This window comes from Homalodisca vitripennis, chromosome 4 (assembly GCF_021130785.1).
Source record: "Homalodisca vitripennis isolate AUS2020 chromosome 4, UT_GWSS_2.1, whole genome shotgun sequence".
Classification (NCBI taxonomy): domain Eukaryota; kingdom Metazoa; phylum Arthropoda; class Insecta; order Hemiptera; family Cicadellidae; genus Homalodisca; species Homalodisca vitripennis.
The window spans coordinates 116,949,433-116,964,133 of NC_060210.1; the positions used below are offsets into that span (position 1 = coordinate 116,949,433).

General features: G+C 33.6%; 1 protein-coding gene across 1 annotated transcript; it reads right to left on the reverse strand.

Annotated features, from left to right (window-relative positions):
* Positions 1 to 3,082: 3,082 nt before the first annotated feature.
* Positions 3,083 to 14,204, reverse strand: LOC124359986 (ATP synthase subunit b, mitochondrial). The gene is made up of 5 exons (XM_046813200.1): positions 14,078 to 14,204; positions 9,930 to 10,127; positions 9,162 to 9,325; positions 5,644 to 5,832; positions 3,083 to 3,342 (listed from the first exon to the last, which is right to left on the reverse strand). The coding sequence occupies exons 1-5, from the start codon at positions 14,103 to 14,105 to the stop codon at positions 3,166 to 3,168; spliced, it is 756 nt and encodes a 251-aa protein (XP_046669156.1). The 5' UTR covers positions 14,106 to 14,204; the 3' UTR covers positions 3,083 to 3,165.
* Between the last annotated feature and the right edge of the window lie 497 nt (positions 14,205 to 14,701).

Sequence of the window (14,701 nt, forward strand, 5' to 3'; positions counted from 1 at the left end):
CACGCTTAACCAGGTAAGGCTATTTATGTTTTGGAATGCCCAATTTCCAAGGACTCTGTGCAGGACACCCCAATCTGAGACCATGCATCCCTTAGGCCTAAGTCGCTTCAAACCGTGGGATTGGAAGACACCAGTTGATTCCAGACAGACTTGGTCAATACCAGTCATGCCATGCCTTTTCCCACTGTTGGGAGGCACCGAAGACCAATCACCTGCATAGTATACCTTCAGGGCACTAGCCTAGTGCTAGATCCTGGGGTTCTGTAAAAGCTGAGCCACCTCGGGTAGGCCGCTGAAGATATGAACTCGGATCTTCACATCAGTGTTGAAAGATAAGAGACTGTGCCATCCCTGAGAAAGTAGTCTTTGTCCATTAGGGGTCATCCAGACTCGGTCAGCCCATCTCTAGACTGAAACGATAACTAGTGCTCAGCTCCTATAATAAAAAAAAAGAAACTGGTCACCTTTTTAGCCTTATTCTGCTCACCATCAAGGATCATTTACCCATGCGAGGATCTTGTCAAAATAAAAATATGTACAATACCAGGTCGAAGTTACTGATAAAAAGTGCTAGTCAGTGTCAGGATTTGAAGTTACACTATCTCTAGCTTCGGATTAGATCCAAAGTCTTAGACTGTTCATCACTGACGATCCAATGTACATTTGATTTATTGTTTGTTACAAAATATTAACTCATTGGAGAAGACACATGCACTTGTTATCTGTTGAGCAGTCCTGGACTGAAAGCAGAGTCAAGAGCTGGTTGCGTGGTCTATTGTTATAGGCCATTCTAATTTTGAAAGTATAAGACTGATATCGTCGTCATGGTCTTTACTAAGAAGATAATACATGTTATTTAGTTCTGTTACTGCAACACTGAATTTACCACCTGCTTGTTGGATCATTTCATTATTTTAGTTTGTCACCTGCTGTATTCGAGGTTAGGCGTGTTGTTTGGTTGCGAGATTGATCGTATGGAACACCCAGTAAAACTATGGAATTCTGTTGCTTCGTTATTAGATGGTGATTGCAAGTCAAATTTTGATATCAGTGATAGTGGGATTGTCTGACCTTTTGAAGAAAAGCATGCTTTCTCCTCCAATCTTTAGACTGGTCATGTCTACAAACAGGTTCTAGCTTCTTTTACAATTTGACAGGCAGGAGGGAAAAAAATTGACAAATTAGTCTCTATAAGACAAATATTTGAAGACTTTACGCCAATGTATGGGTGCATACGATCCTGTACCTAATTATACAATAGATGAGATGCTTATTGGTTTTTATGGGGGATGTCCGTTCAAGCAATACATTCCGAGCAAACCCAGAAAGATATGGTATAAAGATTTTTGACTCTGATAGAACCCATGGACAACACAGGTAGAAATATTACATGTGATAATTGGTTCACATCAGTTACACTTGCAAGAGATCTGTTGCATAACCATTGAACTACAAATGGTACTAAGAAAATGGTAGAAAAAAGTAGTATGGTTTTTTTTTTCGTTGACAAGTGTACTCTTTATAAGCTATGTTCTGAAAAGAAACAGAAATGTTATCTTAGCATCCACAAAGCATTATTCGGATACTATTGACCCTGCTTCAGGAGATGACAACAAGCCCAAAACAGTGACCTATTACAACAAAACCAAAGGAAGAGTAGATGTAATTTTCCTTTGTCGACTACAAACTAAAGCAATTACTCATTAAAAGTGTATAATAGATGGCCATTGGCTAATTTTTGTCCTTTATAGTAGTATTGAATATTCAGATCATCTACCAAACCAACAATGAAGTAATTTTACCAAGACGTGCTTTGAAAGATCTTGCTCAAAGTCTTGTTTGAAATCATCTAGTGACACGTTTGGCCAATCATATGTTGAATCCAGAACTAAAAACCCTCAAGAATGGAAATGGGGATCAGGCGAGAAGAAAATCTAGCAAGAGAGGAAAAAGTTGATCGTTACAAGTACAGTGTTTGTCCTCGAAAGAAAAATCGAAAAACAAAGAGTCGCTATGTAGTGTGTGGTGTTCCAGTCTGCGGAGAACATGGAATGACTGCCTGTGCTACCTGCTGCGCAGTTTACTGTAAAGACAGTGGTAGAAAATTAATGTTCTATATTTTATGGATTTTGTTTTAGAAAGCTTTAAACTAAGTCTTGCATTTTGGGCAATTTAATTGCTGCTACCATTAGTGCAGAGGTATCAGTAAATACTTCTTTAATGAGTTAATACAATACTACAAAATAGTATTTACGTATACTTAAAACATTAACGATTTTGTTTCATAAATATCATGGAGTATAAATTATATATGACAATTGTGTAATTGAACTTTTCACAAGTTTCAATTACAATTTCTTAATGTACGTTTGTTTTAACTATAATTACTTAAACATTATAAGATAACAGAAAAGCTTCAATGACTAATATTTACTACTTGAGGTTAACTGTAAATTATGTTATGTTAAAAAACATATTACATTGCAAAATATTTTATCTTCAAACATAATTTTCTGAGCCAAACCAATAATGATTTTTTTCCGTTCTGGCATTAAAACGGTTATCTGTATGTAACACTCACTATTGATATAGTACAGCTGAAATTTAATATAACTAATTTCTTAGGGCATCTAAATACTTTTAAATTGGATAAAACAACTGAAACAGCTACGTCTCAGTTAGCGTCTGTTATTCTTTAACATTGTCATGCATTCAAACGTGTTCCACCACTGTATCAGTTAAAAATTGTAATTTTAACTTTATAATAGAAAATTAAAAGAATTTAGAGAGACAATCATTGTTTTCCTCAAAGAGACAACACACTTGTTAGAAATCAGGTCTGGAGAATGTCCTTAAGGAAGTCTAAGATTTGTGGGGTTATACACATCTTATTGCAACTTTAAATGGCCTAAGAAAATATTACGTCTAGAATAATTAATTTTCCGTAGTTGTCTTAGAGTTCCTAGTGGGTAAAGTACAAAACACCTGGCTATCTTTATCCATGAATAAAAGAATGTGGCAGAGGAATAAGGAACTCACTTTAATATGTGACTAAGTGATCGGGTTAATGAAATAAACTGTCTATTGGTAATAACGGTTTATTTACTTAGTAACTTAGTATAAATGAACAAGACTGGGAGATCTAACGCTCTAGATAGTTGATCTCTAGGCCCGAGCAGCCAGACCCTGGAGATCCACAATACACTTTTTCAGCGCGTCCTTCTCCTGCTGTGCAGAGATGGACTTGAGGACGTTGCTTATGATCCATTGGACCATGTGTTTCTGGGCAATCCTCCGCTCCACATTCTCCAGCTCCAGCTGGAAGTCCAGTCGCTTCTTCACCTAAAATGTTATTTTCATTATTGATAACATCTTCATATTAGGAACCCTTCATCAAAATAAATGTAAATTGCTTTATATTTTAAAAATATAATTAACTTTTGTTTTCATATGCTTTAAGAATAAATGAAGAATGTTAATAAAATTCACATTTTATTTCTAAAAAGAAATTCTTATAATTAATTTATGAAATAATCAGATCTCAAAAACGTGGTCGAAAAATTATGTCTGTGTTTATCTACATCAAATCTTGGGAATCACTATAACTATTAAAATTTAGATTGTTTGGCTTTAGTATAAGAGAGGTGCATTATTTCAGCATTCTTGCAGCTCAGGGATAATCCCTTGGGAAGTTTATGAAACAAGATTCAGAAGAAAATGTATTCAATTAAATGATATATATGATACAGTTGTAAAATGCAAAAGGTATACCTAAAATAAAAACCTGCAGTTTAGGAAAATTTTGTGTAGAAAATGTAATGTTTTCTGTGATGACGCCAAATAAGCATGTCGTAGAACACACAGATTGGTAAACAAACTGAGTACAATCATATGAGATTGTAATAAGTAACAAAGTATAACAATTGTAACGAGGTTACTTTGTTGAATTGGTTTATAATAATTTGTTACGTTCTTTCAAATCTTATGAAATTCAATTGTGTTGGTTTATTTGTATACAGACAACAAAGCAAAGCCTACAAAAATAAAATAATTTAAAATAAAATGTTGCACAGTAGGCTCGCAAAATGTCTATTTTGTCTTTTGAAAATGTAGAAATTTATTTTCTATCTGATTTTCTGTCTATCCATAAGACATCTCGAGAAGGAAATGAACTACAGACATGAAATTTTGTATGCAACTTCCGCAAAGCCTGTTACATGACTAGTGGTCTGGTGTATTTAATAGATTTAGAATTTGATAATCATCCACAAAATATTCTACAGAAATACATAGGGTATTCAAGTGTAATATACAATGACAATATAAATGTTGAACATCCTGACACAACAGTCTTCTCTTTATTTATACAAGCCGAGAGCCAATTTAGAAATTAAATCAATATCGCCATTGAGATAAAGACTAACTACTTGACTTTGGGTGACACGGATATAAAAATCATTAAATAAAAAAGAAGAGGTTGACCATTTTTTCTACCCGTCCTCATGGGCCACTGGCCTACATTTAATGTTAACCCTCTCTCGCTTGCAAGGCATGAATCGGCACGGCCACCACATACCCACTGCAGCTTAAACGGCACAGATCAGCACGCACTGCTTTACCCACTAGAGCCGATAAGTGCTGCTCTCGAGTTGCAATATTTTGTACTACTACGGGTCGTTTGCTATCAGGAGACCATTTACTTTACTTTTACAGTAGATTTATTCCATTATTTTGCTATTTATATTAGTTGTGTGGAAACAATGGCGGGTTGTAGTCGTACACTTCGTGACATTGAAATCGATCTCGTTATTAGTAGTGATTTCGACGATTCAAGTGAGTGTAGTGATGTACCAGAGCTTTGTGAAGTGGTTGGTGGCATTGAGGATGTAGTTCGGAGTGATTACAGTGGCAGTGGCAGTGACCGAGTCAGACAATGACCTTCACCAAGTAACTGCGCAACAAACAACCCCGCGCCCAGCTGTCCGTGTGCCCCCTCCCAGGTCTCGTACAATCAACTTCATTGAACCAATATATAGAAAAATAATTAATATATATATAATTATAGTTAATTACAATGACAGAACGTGTGTAAGTTGAGGCGCTGCGTAATTTGACCGAGCGTGACCGGCAGAGCGAAATAATTGAGGTTAGAAGCACCGTGAACGCCTGGAAACAATACGAGCGGGAGAGGGTTAACTTATAATGTAGATGGTAAAACTAAACGGTATGGCCTAAGAAAAAATATATCATTTAGTAATTTTTTATACCTTTTAATCCCCCTTTTTGGTATTTTGTTCTTGTTTTTACAGCCACAAAAAATAGTGTGGCTTATGATTGCGGGTGCCTATTTATACAATGCAAATTGACTCTCAGTTCCTAGATTATGGAAACAATTACGTGTTTCTAGACACACGTATGTGAGAATACTTTGAACAAACCCCATCACCTCAAGAGTATTTGGAGTACAGCACTATACTAAAAGTGTTAGCCAACTCGTGAATCTCATGAATAGTAAACATAACTGGTTTCAGACTACCTACAGCTTTAAACATCACAAAAGTTAAAGCGTTTTAAATGAGCACAGAAAATATTGAGTAAAATCTTTAGACAATGATAACAACTAATGAGGAAGCAATTACTCGCCTCTGTGTAGACTTGAAGGGCTCGTTCTCTGTAGATTGCTTCTACTTGTAAACCAACATTTTCGCGTCTGACGTCAAACAACATCAACTGTCCGTCCGCGCTCCACTGGGCCTTCTTCTCTCCTTCTATTCCGTCCTTTAAGTTCTTCAGGGTTTCCTCTTCTCCTGCACAGATCCTCTGTTCTTCTTCCTAAAAAAAAGTTTCAGTTAGTAAATTGTCTTGATTGATATGAACTGTATACAAACAATATTCCTGACAAATAACATAATAACAGGAGATTCTATTAAGTTTTGGTAGTTTTGTAGAAATTCACGAATTTTTTTTTTTTTTCTCCCCTTGGGGCGGCCTACTGCCATGCACTTAAGCCTCAAGGGCCTTTTGCACACCCCGGAAACACCATGAGGCCTACCAGTCTACAACTTCAGCAGTTCAACAAACCGCTGAAAACAACCTATCAAGTCCTCCTGGGAAAACTCACCACCCCTGTTCAAGCTACCAAAGATGGCATACCGCTCTCTTGCTATTGCAGGGCAATCAAAGAGCAGGTGCTCAACAGTCTCCTCCTGCTCATTACACCTTCCACAGAGCGGATCCTCCTGAAGGATGCCAACTCTGTGTAGATGCTTCTTCAGGTGACCATGCCCCGTAATGAGACCAATGACCTTAGAAGACATTGATCTGTTTAATGAGAGAAGTTCCGAAGCCACCTTGGAGGAAGGTGACTGTAATACCATTCACCGCCTCTGTGTAGACTTGAAGGGCTCGTTCTCTGTAGATTGCTTCTCACTCATTCTACTCACTCTCAAACCCGGATGCAACCTCCACCTTCTCCCATGCTCCGCGCGAATCCATTTCGAGAATTTAATTATTGTCATGAGAAATTATGTCACTAAAATTTATTTTTATGACAAAGAAATCACAGTGTTAATTCAGTGTAATCCTAAGGTTTTGTGTAAGTCACGGGTGGTGGGAAATAAATGTGTGAGAGGCTTTATAGTAAGTTATCTCTTACTCATCCCAAAACATTTGGTGAAGTAAGAAGCTGTTGAATGACCCGCTCTAAAGAAGTGATGGTTTATTTTTAAGATTCTTTCTTACTTTAGATAATTTCCATTGGTAAACAAATACATTTAAAGTCAGAAAAAATAATTTTTATTTCATAAACATTAAATTTTCCTGAAAGTAAATTTTAGAGAATAAAATAGCCTTGAAAATTGACAAAATTAGTAATGAAATAATGCATTTAATGCTAACAGTCTATGTATAATTAAGGTTATGCATGAAATTTAGATTTTCTATAACATACAACTTCCTAGCATATATATATATATATATATATACTAGCGGGCCCGGCGCGCTTTGCTGCGCATTTCAATAATTTTTTGCAAAAGTTGCCCGCGGCTTCGCACGCAATTTCCCGTTGAAAACAGTACACTATATTCACTTATTCTTTTTCTATCACATTCTAAACATTGCTGAGATAATTGATAGTCGTTCCATCGTGAGCCTCTTGGGCGTATTATGAAGGTATGTACCATATTCCTGCCTCTATCTAGCTGTTACCCACGGCTTCGCACGCAAATCTTAAGAACCGAAGTCCTTATATTACTTAGTAAATTTTTTTTTTTACTATAATAAATTTTAGATTAAATTAGTTATATCTCCGATGCCACGATTGAGCTTGCTTTGTTGTCTCGATCGAGAGAATATGTACACACGGAGTTTTGAGAACCATACTTCTGTCAAAAAAAACAACTAAGGTTGATTTTATAACATTCTTTATATTTGTAGCCAACGTAAGATAGTAATTATGATATCTGCATTACTCTTCTGATCAAGCATGAGCATGGTTTATATTAAATAAATATTGCAGTTAAAGGTGAATTTTTACGTCAAATTTGAATTGTATTATCTGGATAGTAAAGTCTATGTTTAACAGTGATTGCAAAAACAGTTTAAACAAAATTTGTCGTTTCTCTTAAGCTTACTCTATGCTTTAAAACTATAAGTGTAATATATGTTTACAAAGAACAGCTGATTAAAAATTTGAAAAGACGTTAACATATGTTTGCTGCAATGCATTTCTTATGGGTATTTCTGTAACCAGTGGGGCGGAATCCTGAATCGGGAAAGGGATGGGCATAGCTTATAAACCTTCTCCGTGGAAAAATACATATACGTACAAATTTTCATCATGATCGGTCCAATAGTTCACGATTCCATAAAGGACAAACATACAAACATTCATTTTTATATATATAGATATATATGTATTATTGAAATTAAATTAGGCTATTGCCAGTTATACAAATTTAATTAATATATATATATATATATATATATATATATATATATATATATATATTATTAAATTAGTAATGAAATAATGCATTTAATACTAACAGTCTATGTATAATTAAGGTTATGCATGAAATTTAGATTTTCTATAACATACAACTTCCTAGCATATATATATATATATATATATATATATATATATATATATATATGTATTATTGAAATTAAATTAGGCTATTGCCAGTTATACAAATTTAATTATATATATATATATATAATATATATATATATATATATACACACACGGTACATATATATATATATATATATTACACAAAATACTTGTTTTCTTAGTGTACCATTTTTCTTTGGTGAAAGGTGTCTAACATGTAATGGGATCAATATTCATAAATATCAAATTTTTTAAGTACTATTTTTCAGTGAAAGTGCTATTAAACTAAACAAACTGACGTATTTTTGTGAATTCAATTAAAATTTTATAATGATACCATTACCAAAATTTACTATCGGTTACATGTTATTTTTTTGCACTATATAATGATAGCAAATGTCTGAAATCCTACTTTTCTTTTAAGTTTAGATAATTTGACCTATTGTGTTTATTTACAGCTGTATAATCTCTTTACTAAAGCATGAATAGCACATTTTCTGCAGTAAACCAAATTTGGACACTACTACTACTGCAACTCAAAAATATTAATTTTTGATTAGCATTTGACTCTCGCTAAGCACACACACATGTGCGTGCGTGTATGTGAGATAAATAATATACACAGGAAAAATTTCTAAAAAAAATACCTAAGAAAGTTGTTAAGATTTTTGTCACATGTTTTTTTTTATACTTTTAAATATTATTAAATATTGTTTCCATTTTTCAGACACTTTGCATACACACACCACCACTAATAAGTCCGTCTAGTTGGCCATTGGAGGATAAAATGTCCATCCATTACTCAAGTACAATGAATAAACATGAAGAATCGGTATTTGGGATGAATATGTGAGTTTCTAAGTAAGTGTACATTCAAGGATATTCCATGTAAAATTAAAATTGACTAGGAAAGGCAGAAACTTCTCCTTTCTAAAGTTTGAGACAGAAGTTTCCTTTCTTACAATGGGAGGATATGGAATATTTTTATGTTCTTGGTGAGACATAAAGGACTATCTTTATTTGTTTGCTTATAAACGTATATACTTACATCAACCAATTTGTCTGCGTAAGTGGAAACTTGTTTACCAAATTTTTTGTTGGCTAAATACACGATGATACCAAATGCCCATAGGAATCCAAAGTCATGCTCCATGACCCAGATTTCCTTACTTAACAAATAAGTTGTAATACCAGCACCAAATACGTACGGCCCTAAAACATCAACAAAATAGTGTTATATACACAGACAAATATCCAACTAAAAATAAGAATGCAAATTTATATAGTAGAATATATTTCATATCTAGGCCCAAAATTATCCCAACTTATACAATTGTATCATCTCAAAGTAGACAATACATTTCAGACATAGAGTAAAAAATATACAGATTTAAAGTATTTTTAGTACACAAATTTAATCCTGGTTTATACAGACAAAATTATGTAATTGAAATCAACATTATCAGTATTTTTGGAAAGTTTTGCTAAAATGTTTTAAACTATGATTCACTCTCAAGAGTATTTTCTTGTTAAACTAGTAAGCTTAATGTAATCTTAGCTTGGTAAAAACAATATCTAGGCAACCCATACTCTGTAATGACAACACAACAGGATTATAAGCAGAAATCCAATTATGTGATAGAAATTCAAACTATTTTAGTTTAAACCGCAAATGAATGAGTATTTTTGTACACATACTAATATGAATAATATGTATGTTTAAAATATATTAATAAATATGCCAAAATACATTTGAACTCAATATATGACAATTATTCTTTAAAAACAGCCCAATAGTCTACTTCGAATCACTTACCAGTAACACCAGTCTTTTTGTAGAAAAACTCAAACCACTCTTCAGGGACGAAAGCATAGCGGACAGGGGAAGGGTGTTCTGGCCGCTTTGGTCTGGGAAAGTTGACCAAGTCTCGTTCAGGGCCGTCAAGAGGACTGGTGCTGTTGACTCGCACGGCCCCGACAAGACACGATGTTGCACTCTTGTGTGCCTGAACAGCTGTAACAGTTGACTTAGTATTACAATAGTTGTATAATGTTAATGAAACATTTCACAAAAATTATCACAAGTGTTTAATAAACTAAATGTCTGAACTTTTGGTAGTTTATTTGTGCTAAGCAGATAAATTTTACTAATATATAGAATTGCAATATATTTTAATTGCAATATATATTATATTTTATATTGTTATAATTTCACTTTAGTAAAACATCTTTATTAATATCACACGTTGGGAAAGAAATTATAGTATTATTTTATATTATTACACTGATTTTTCTATCAAATCTGTTTAAAAACTATACTGAGGTAAGCCTATATGTAATAAATTTCATTTGTCCCAATATGTATGAAATTCAATGCTTAAAGACAATTGAAGACTCTTGGAGCAATTGGAAAAAATTTTAAAATAGTACTAAATGTTAATAAAACAATACTTTTCTAAATGGTTTATTTTATTAATGGTATATTGCTTAAAGACAAGCGTGATTGTTTTTCTGTATTTGGACCTTCACCATTGCATATGGGTAAGGCTGTGGCTCTCTAACCGAGAGGTCACTGGTCGGTTTCTGAGAAGCTCTATAGTAATTTGGAAATGATATGACCTTTTCGGCTTGCCAACATAACTGATTAAAATGTTACTAGCATAGAAAAAAACTCTCTTAAAACCACAGATATAAATATATTCCTTTGTTTTTCTGACTGATAACATTGACATAGAACATGCGCACAAGTTGAATGGCTTTGTTTTCTTGCTTATGATCAATGGTCCAATCAACTGATTGTTTATATACAGTCAGCTGTTTACTTTTCAACTGAACATACCTAATGCCTTATCTTCATTATCAAAGCTGATTAGTTCTGGGTTACAAAAAAAAAATGTAAACTTCTTTTTAATTTTTGATATAAAAAAATCATTTTGATATAATTTCTTACTTGAAAATTTAATTACATTTACACAATGGAATTTAACTAATGGATTAACGTACTTAATGGGAGTGATACAGCTTGTTGCAAATACTTTGAAACCAAAAACTAAATAATTTATTGTAAACTTGCATCCTGGGTAGTGACAAAGTCTCAGCTCATTTTCTCCTTTCTGAACTCCAAGCAGTTTTTGGGTATGTTTAATTTATTTTTTTATTGGCAATTCACAGCAGCACGTTGTAACATTCATGTACTAATTGTCTTCTCACCTCACGAAGATGATAGATTTAAATTTTTGAAACATTGTGTTATACATTTTGTAACATAAAACAATTTTTTATGTTGCTGAATTGTTTACTTAGTCCATGAAGAGTGCCTGTGATCGACGATGTGTTTGCGAGCTCAACCTGATGCCGGTTAAGCCAAGGGTGCTTCCACTAATATAGTGGAGTTTATCTTAATTAGTTCTACCTCTATACCGTGTAAGCTCCCATACACGCAATTTATCCATTGAATGATTAAAGTCGTGTAAAATACAATTTTTGGGATTAACACGTTCACGATGACGTGTACCCCATTGGGTACACACAATCTTTCACAACTGCCCGTTCGGGTACACACCGGGCATTTGTAAAGTGCGTCGTGCGCCCAATAGGGTACATGTTGCTATGCATTTCATTATAGCGTTTTTATTGTTTGCCTGTCTTGGTGGTTTGTTAAATTTGATCCCATGCTCAAATAAACACCTCAGACTATCGTATACCCCGTCAGGTGCACGATTGCTTAGTTTTTAAGGTAAATTAATTATTTTAGTTAGCTTTGGGGTACAAGAGAAAAAATTCAAAAACACAATAAAATAATTGTTTTTGTGCAAAATTGCAAAGCCTACATACCTTTCTCGTTATACTTTGACTTAAAAAAAAACCAATCACGGGTTTATGCCATTATTATTGAAAAATTTAAGAGCAAATAAAAAAATCAGGAAAAACACTGACGTTGTGAATGTATTAATCAACTTCTGATTCAAGGAACTCAAATTTTTCTTGATTTCATAAGTTCATAGATACAGAAACATTGTTTTTGGATTTTCCAAGTTCTACAGGGAGATTCCCGGCTTATTCCCATTTTTGCTCAGTGCAAGAAATTCCCGGTATTTTCCTGGTCGGGTGGCCAATCTATACTATGTAATTTGAGATAGCATTTTACAAATGTTACTCCTCAACTAGCGCTCGCATACACTAGTCCAAGATCAGCCCTCTAGCTCTAAAGGCCACAAGAATAGACAAAAGGCTACCAGAACTTTTGACACTGAACACCGTACATTGCAACTTTATTGGTTTTACATGCTTTTTCAGCAAAAAGGAACCAAATTACTGCCATTTTCAATAAGTAATTTAACATGGAAATTTAAGCCTTTGTCATTGATCCTGTTGGTTTTATGTATTGTTTAGTATTTTCAAAGTTTATTGCTACTTTAGTATTATCCAAAGGCCACTATTTTTGGATGAGTTTTACCAATGGCATTTCCAATCGGTACTTTCCCAGCCTGTGGGCACTCGAGCAACCCACCTTGCAGATTTTTTAATAATGCAGATGGTCTTTGATAATTTCATGAACAATTGTTCAATCTTGAAACCACCACTTGAACAAATCTCGACACTTTTGAAAGATAGGCTATCTCATATCATTTCCTCATATTCATCGCCAACTTCCAAGTTCTCAAAAAATTAGTTACTTCATATTGTTTATTTTTAACATTAAAAATTATTGTAATTAATAAGTTGAAATCATATGTTAAGTTAAATAGGTAATTATCATATTAAAAGCCGGAGCGGTAAGATACGAGTTTTGCGTTATTAACTTATTGGAATCGTCCTATAGAACAAAAAAATTATAAGGTTTGATGGGGTGGAAATGAGAAATAACGAAGTTCTAGAACATAAAAAATGGAACAACCGTTCACGCGCGAGTAATATTTCCAAATACGAACAAATACACTCATTATTAAAAATTCCATGTTCAATTAAAAAGGAAATAATTTTGTTTTGGTTAAAACGTAAACTCTTTACGTGCCCTACTAAACACTCCGACACACACAATTCACAAGGGTTGGTCGAACTAGTGGATGGTTGATTCATAATTGTAACACACTCACTCAATTCAACCTACTGAACACGATATCCTGTGAAGCACTGACTCATGCCCAGGAGAACTCAGATAAAAATAAGCTATCAGGCTGCTATCAGTCCCAGCCGCAGATAATATTCAAGTAAACAGATTATCCAGACACAGCACACAAACTGAACATTAAAAAATTAACTACTTATGAATATACCCCCTAAAATCATGTTATTTGTCATTTGCACCCCCTAGTACTATATATATTTTTTGTTCAGGAGCAGAATACATTAATAACGTCAAATTCATGATTTGCCGCCTCGGCCTTTAATCTAATAATATCCGATAAATAAATTGTAATATCAAGTTATTCATTTGATAAAATTAATCGAAACGTTTGATCAAAATAACCAAATAATTAGTGTGGCCCCTTTATTATTAAAGTCTACCAAGTCTACAGTGAACAATTTAAAATGCCTAGACATTAATTGTTGGTGAAAAATTATGCCATTCCATGTTTAACCATCTTAAGATAGTTTTAATGTAGATCTACATAATTGGAGAGAAGCCTAGGCTGTTAGTATAACAAGGTCTTGTTTGCAGGTTTGGTAACAATTATAGGCTATCCATCATTATCATTTACTGACGAAATATTGGATTTGTATAGATACAGGTTACAAAGAATTGTTCCTTTATCACACTTATTTTGTTTAACCTAATTGAAAATAGGTTTTCCCTCTTGACATTGCTTGTATGACCTTTCAGTCCTCTTACATCTAACACACATTATAGTATTCTTTAGCGTTCTTATACTACTTATGTGTCAGAAACATTAAATAAAAACTAGCGATTAACTACAATTATACTTATTTAAATATAGAAAGCCTGATTCTATGAATATTTACCAGTTCTAAGAGCTAATCGTGACAACATTTTTACACCCGTGTCCAATCCTTTCCCAGCGAGAAGATCCTACAACTACAAGCAGAAGTCACAGCGGCAAAAAAAAAAACCCAGCTGAATATAAAATTTCTTAGAGTACAAAAAAAAATTGCCAAAGCAGAATTCACGCGAACAGTAAACACGAACGCATACTCTTTATATATTTTTATCGAACCAAAATCTTAAATTTAATTTTTCAACTTTTTATTTGTTTTGCACTTTTATTTGTATTACACTTTACAATAAATAAAGTATACCACCAAAATAAGGAATTTTCATTTGAATTATTTATACGAAAGCTTAGAATATTATCTAACCGTTCATAGCTAGTCGAGATATAATAACTAAAATAATTATAAAACCTTTACAAAATGCAGCTATAGTGGGAAGGGTTACTTTAATGCAGATGCCACAATGTTGATTTTAGCTCAACTCATGTTCTATTTAATTCAGCGTCTGAATTATATGACAGTGTTTAAGAACTTGTTGAAGTCGTTGTTGAGACTTATTAAGTTAAACTGAAACTAGGTTTGCACGCGGTCGGTGTGAACAGGGAAGATGTTAATCATGACAAGTCCTGCAGTGAA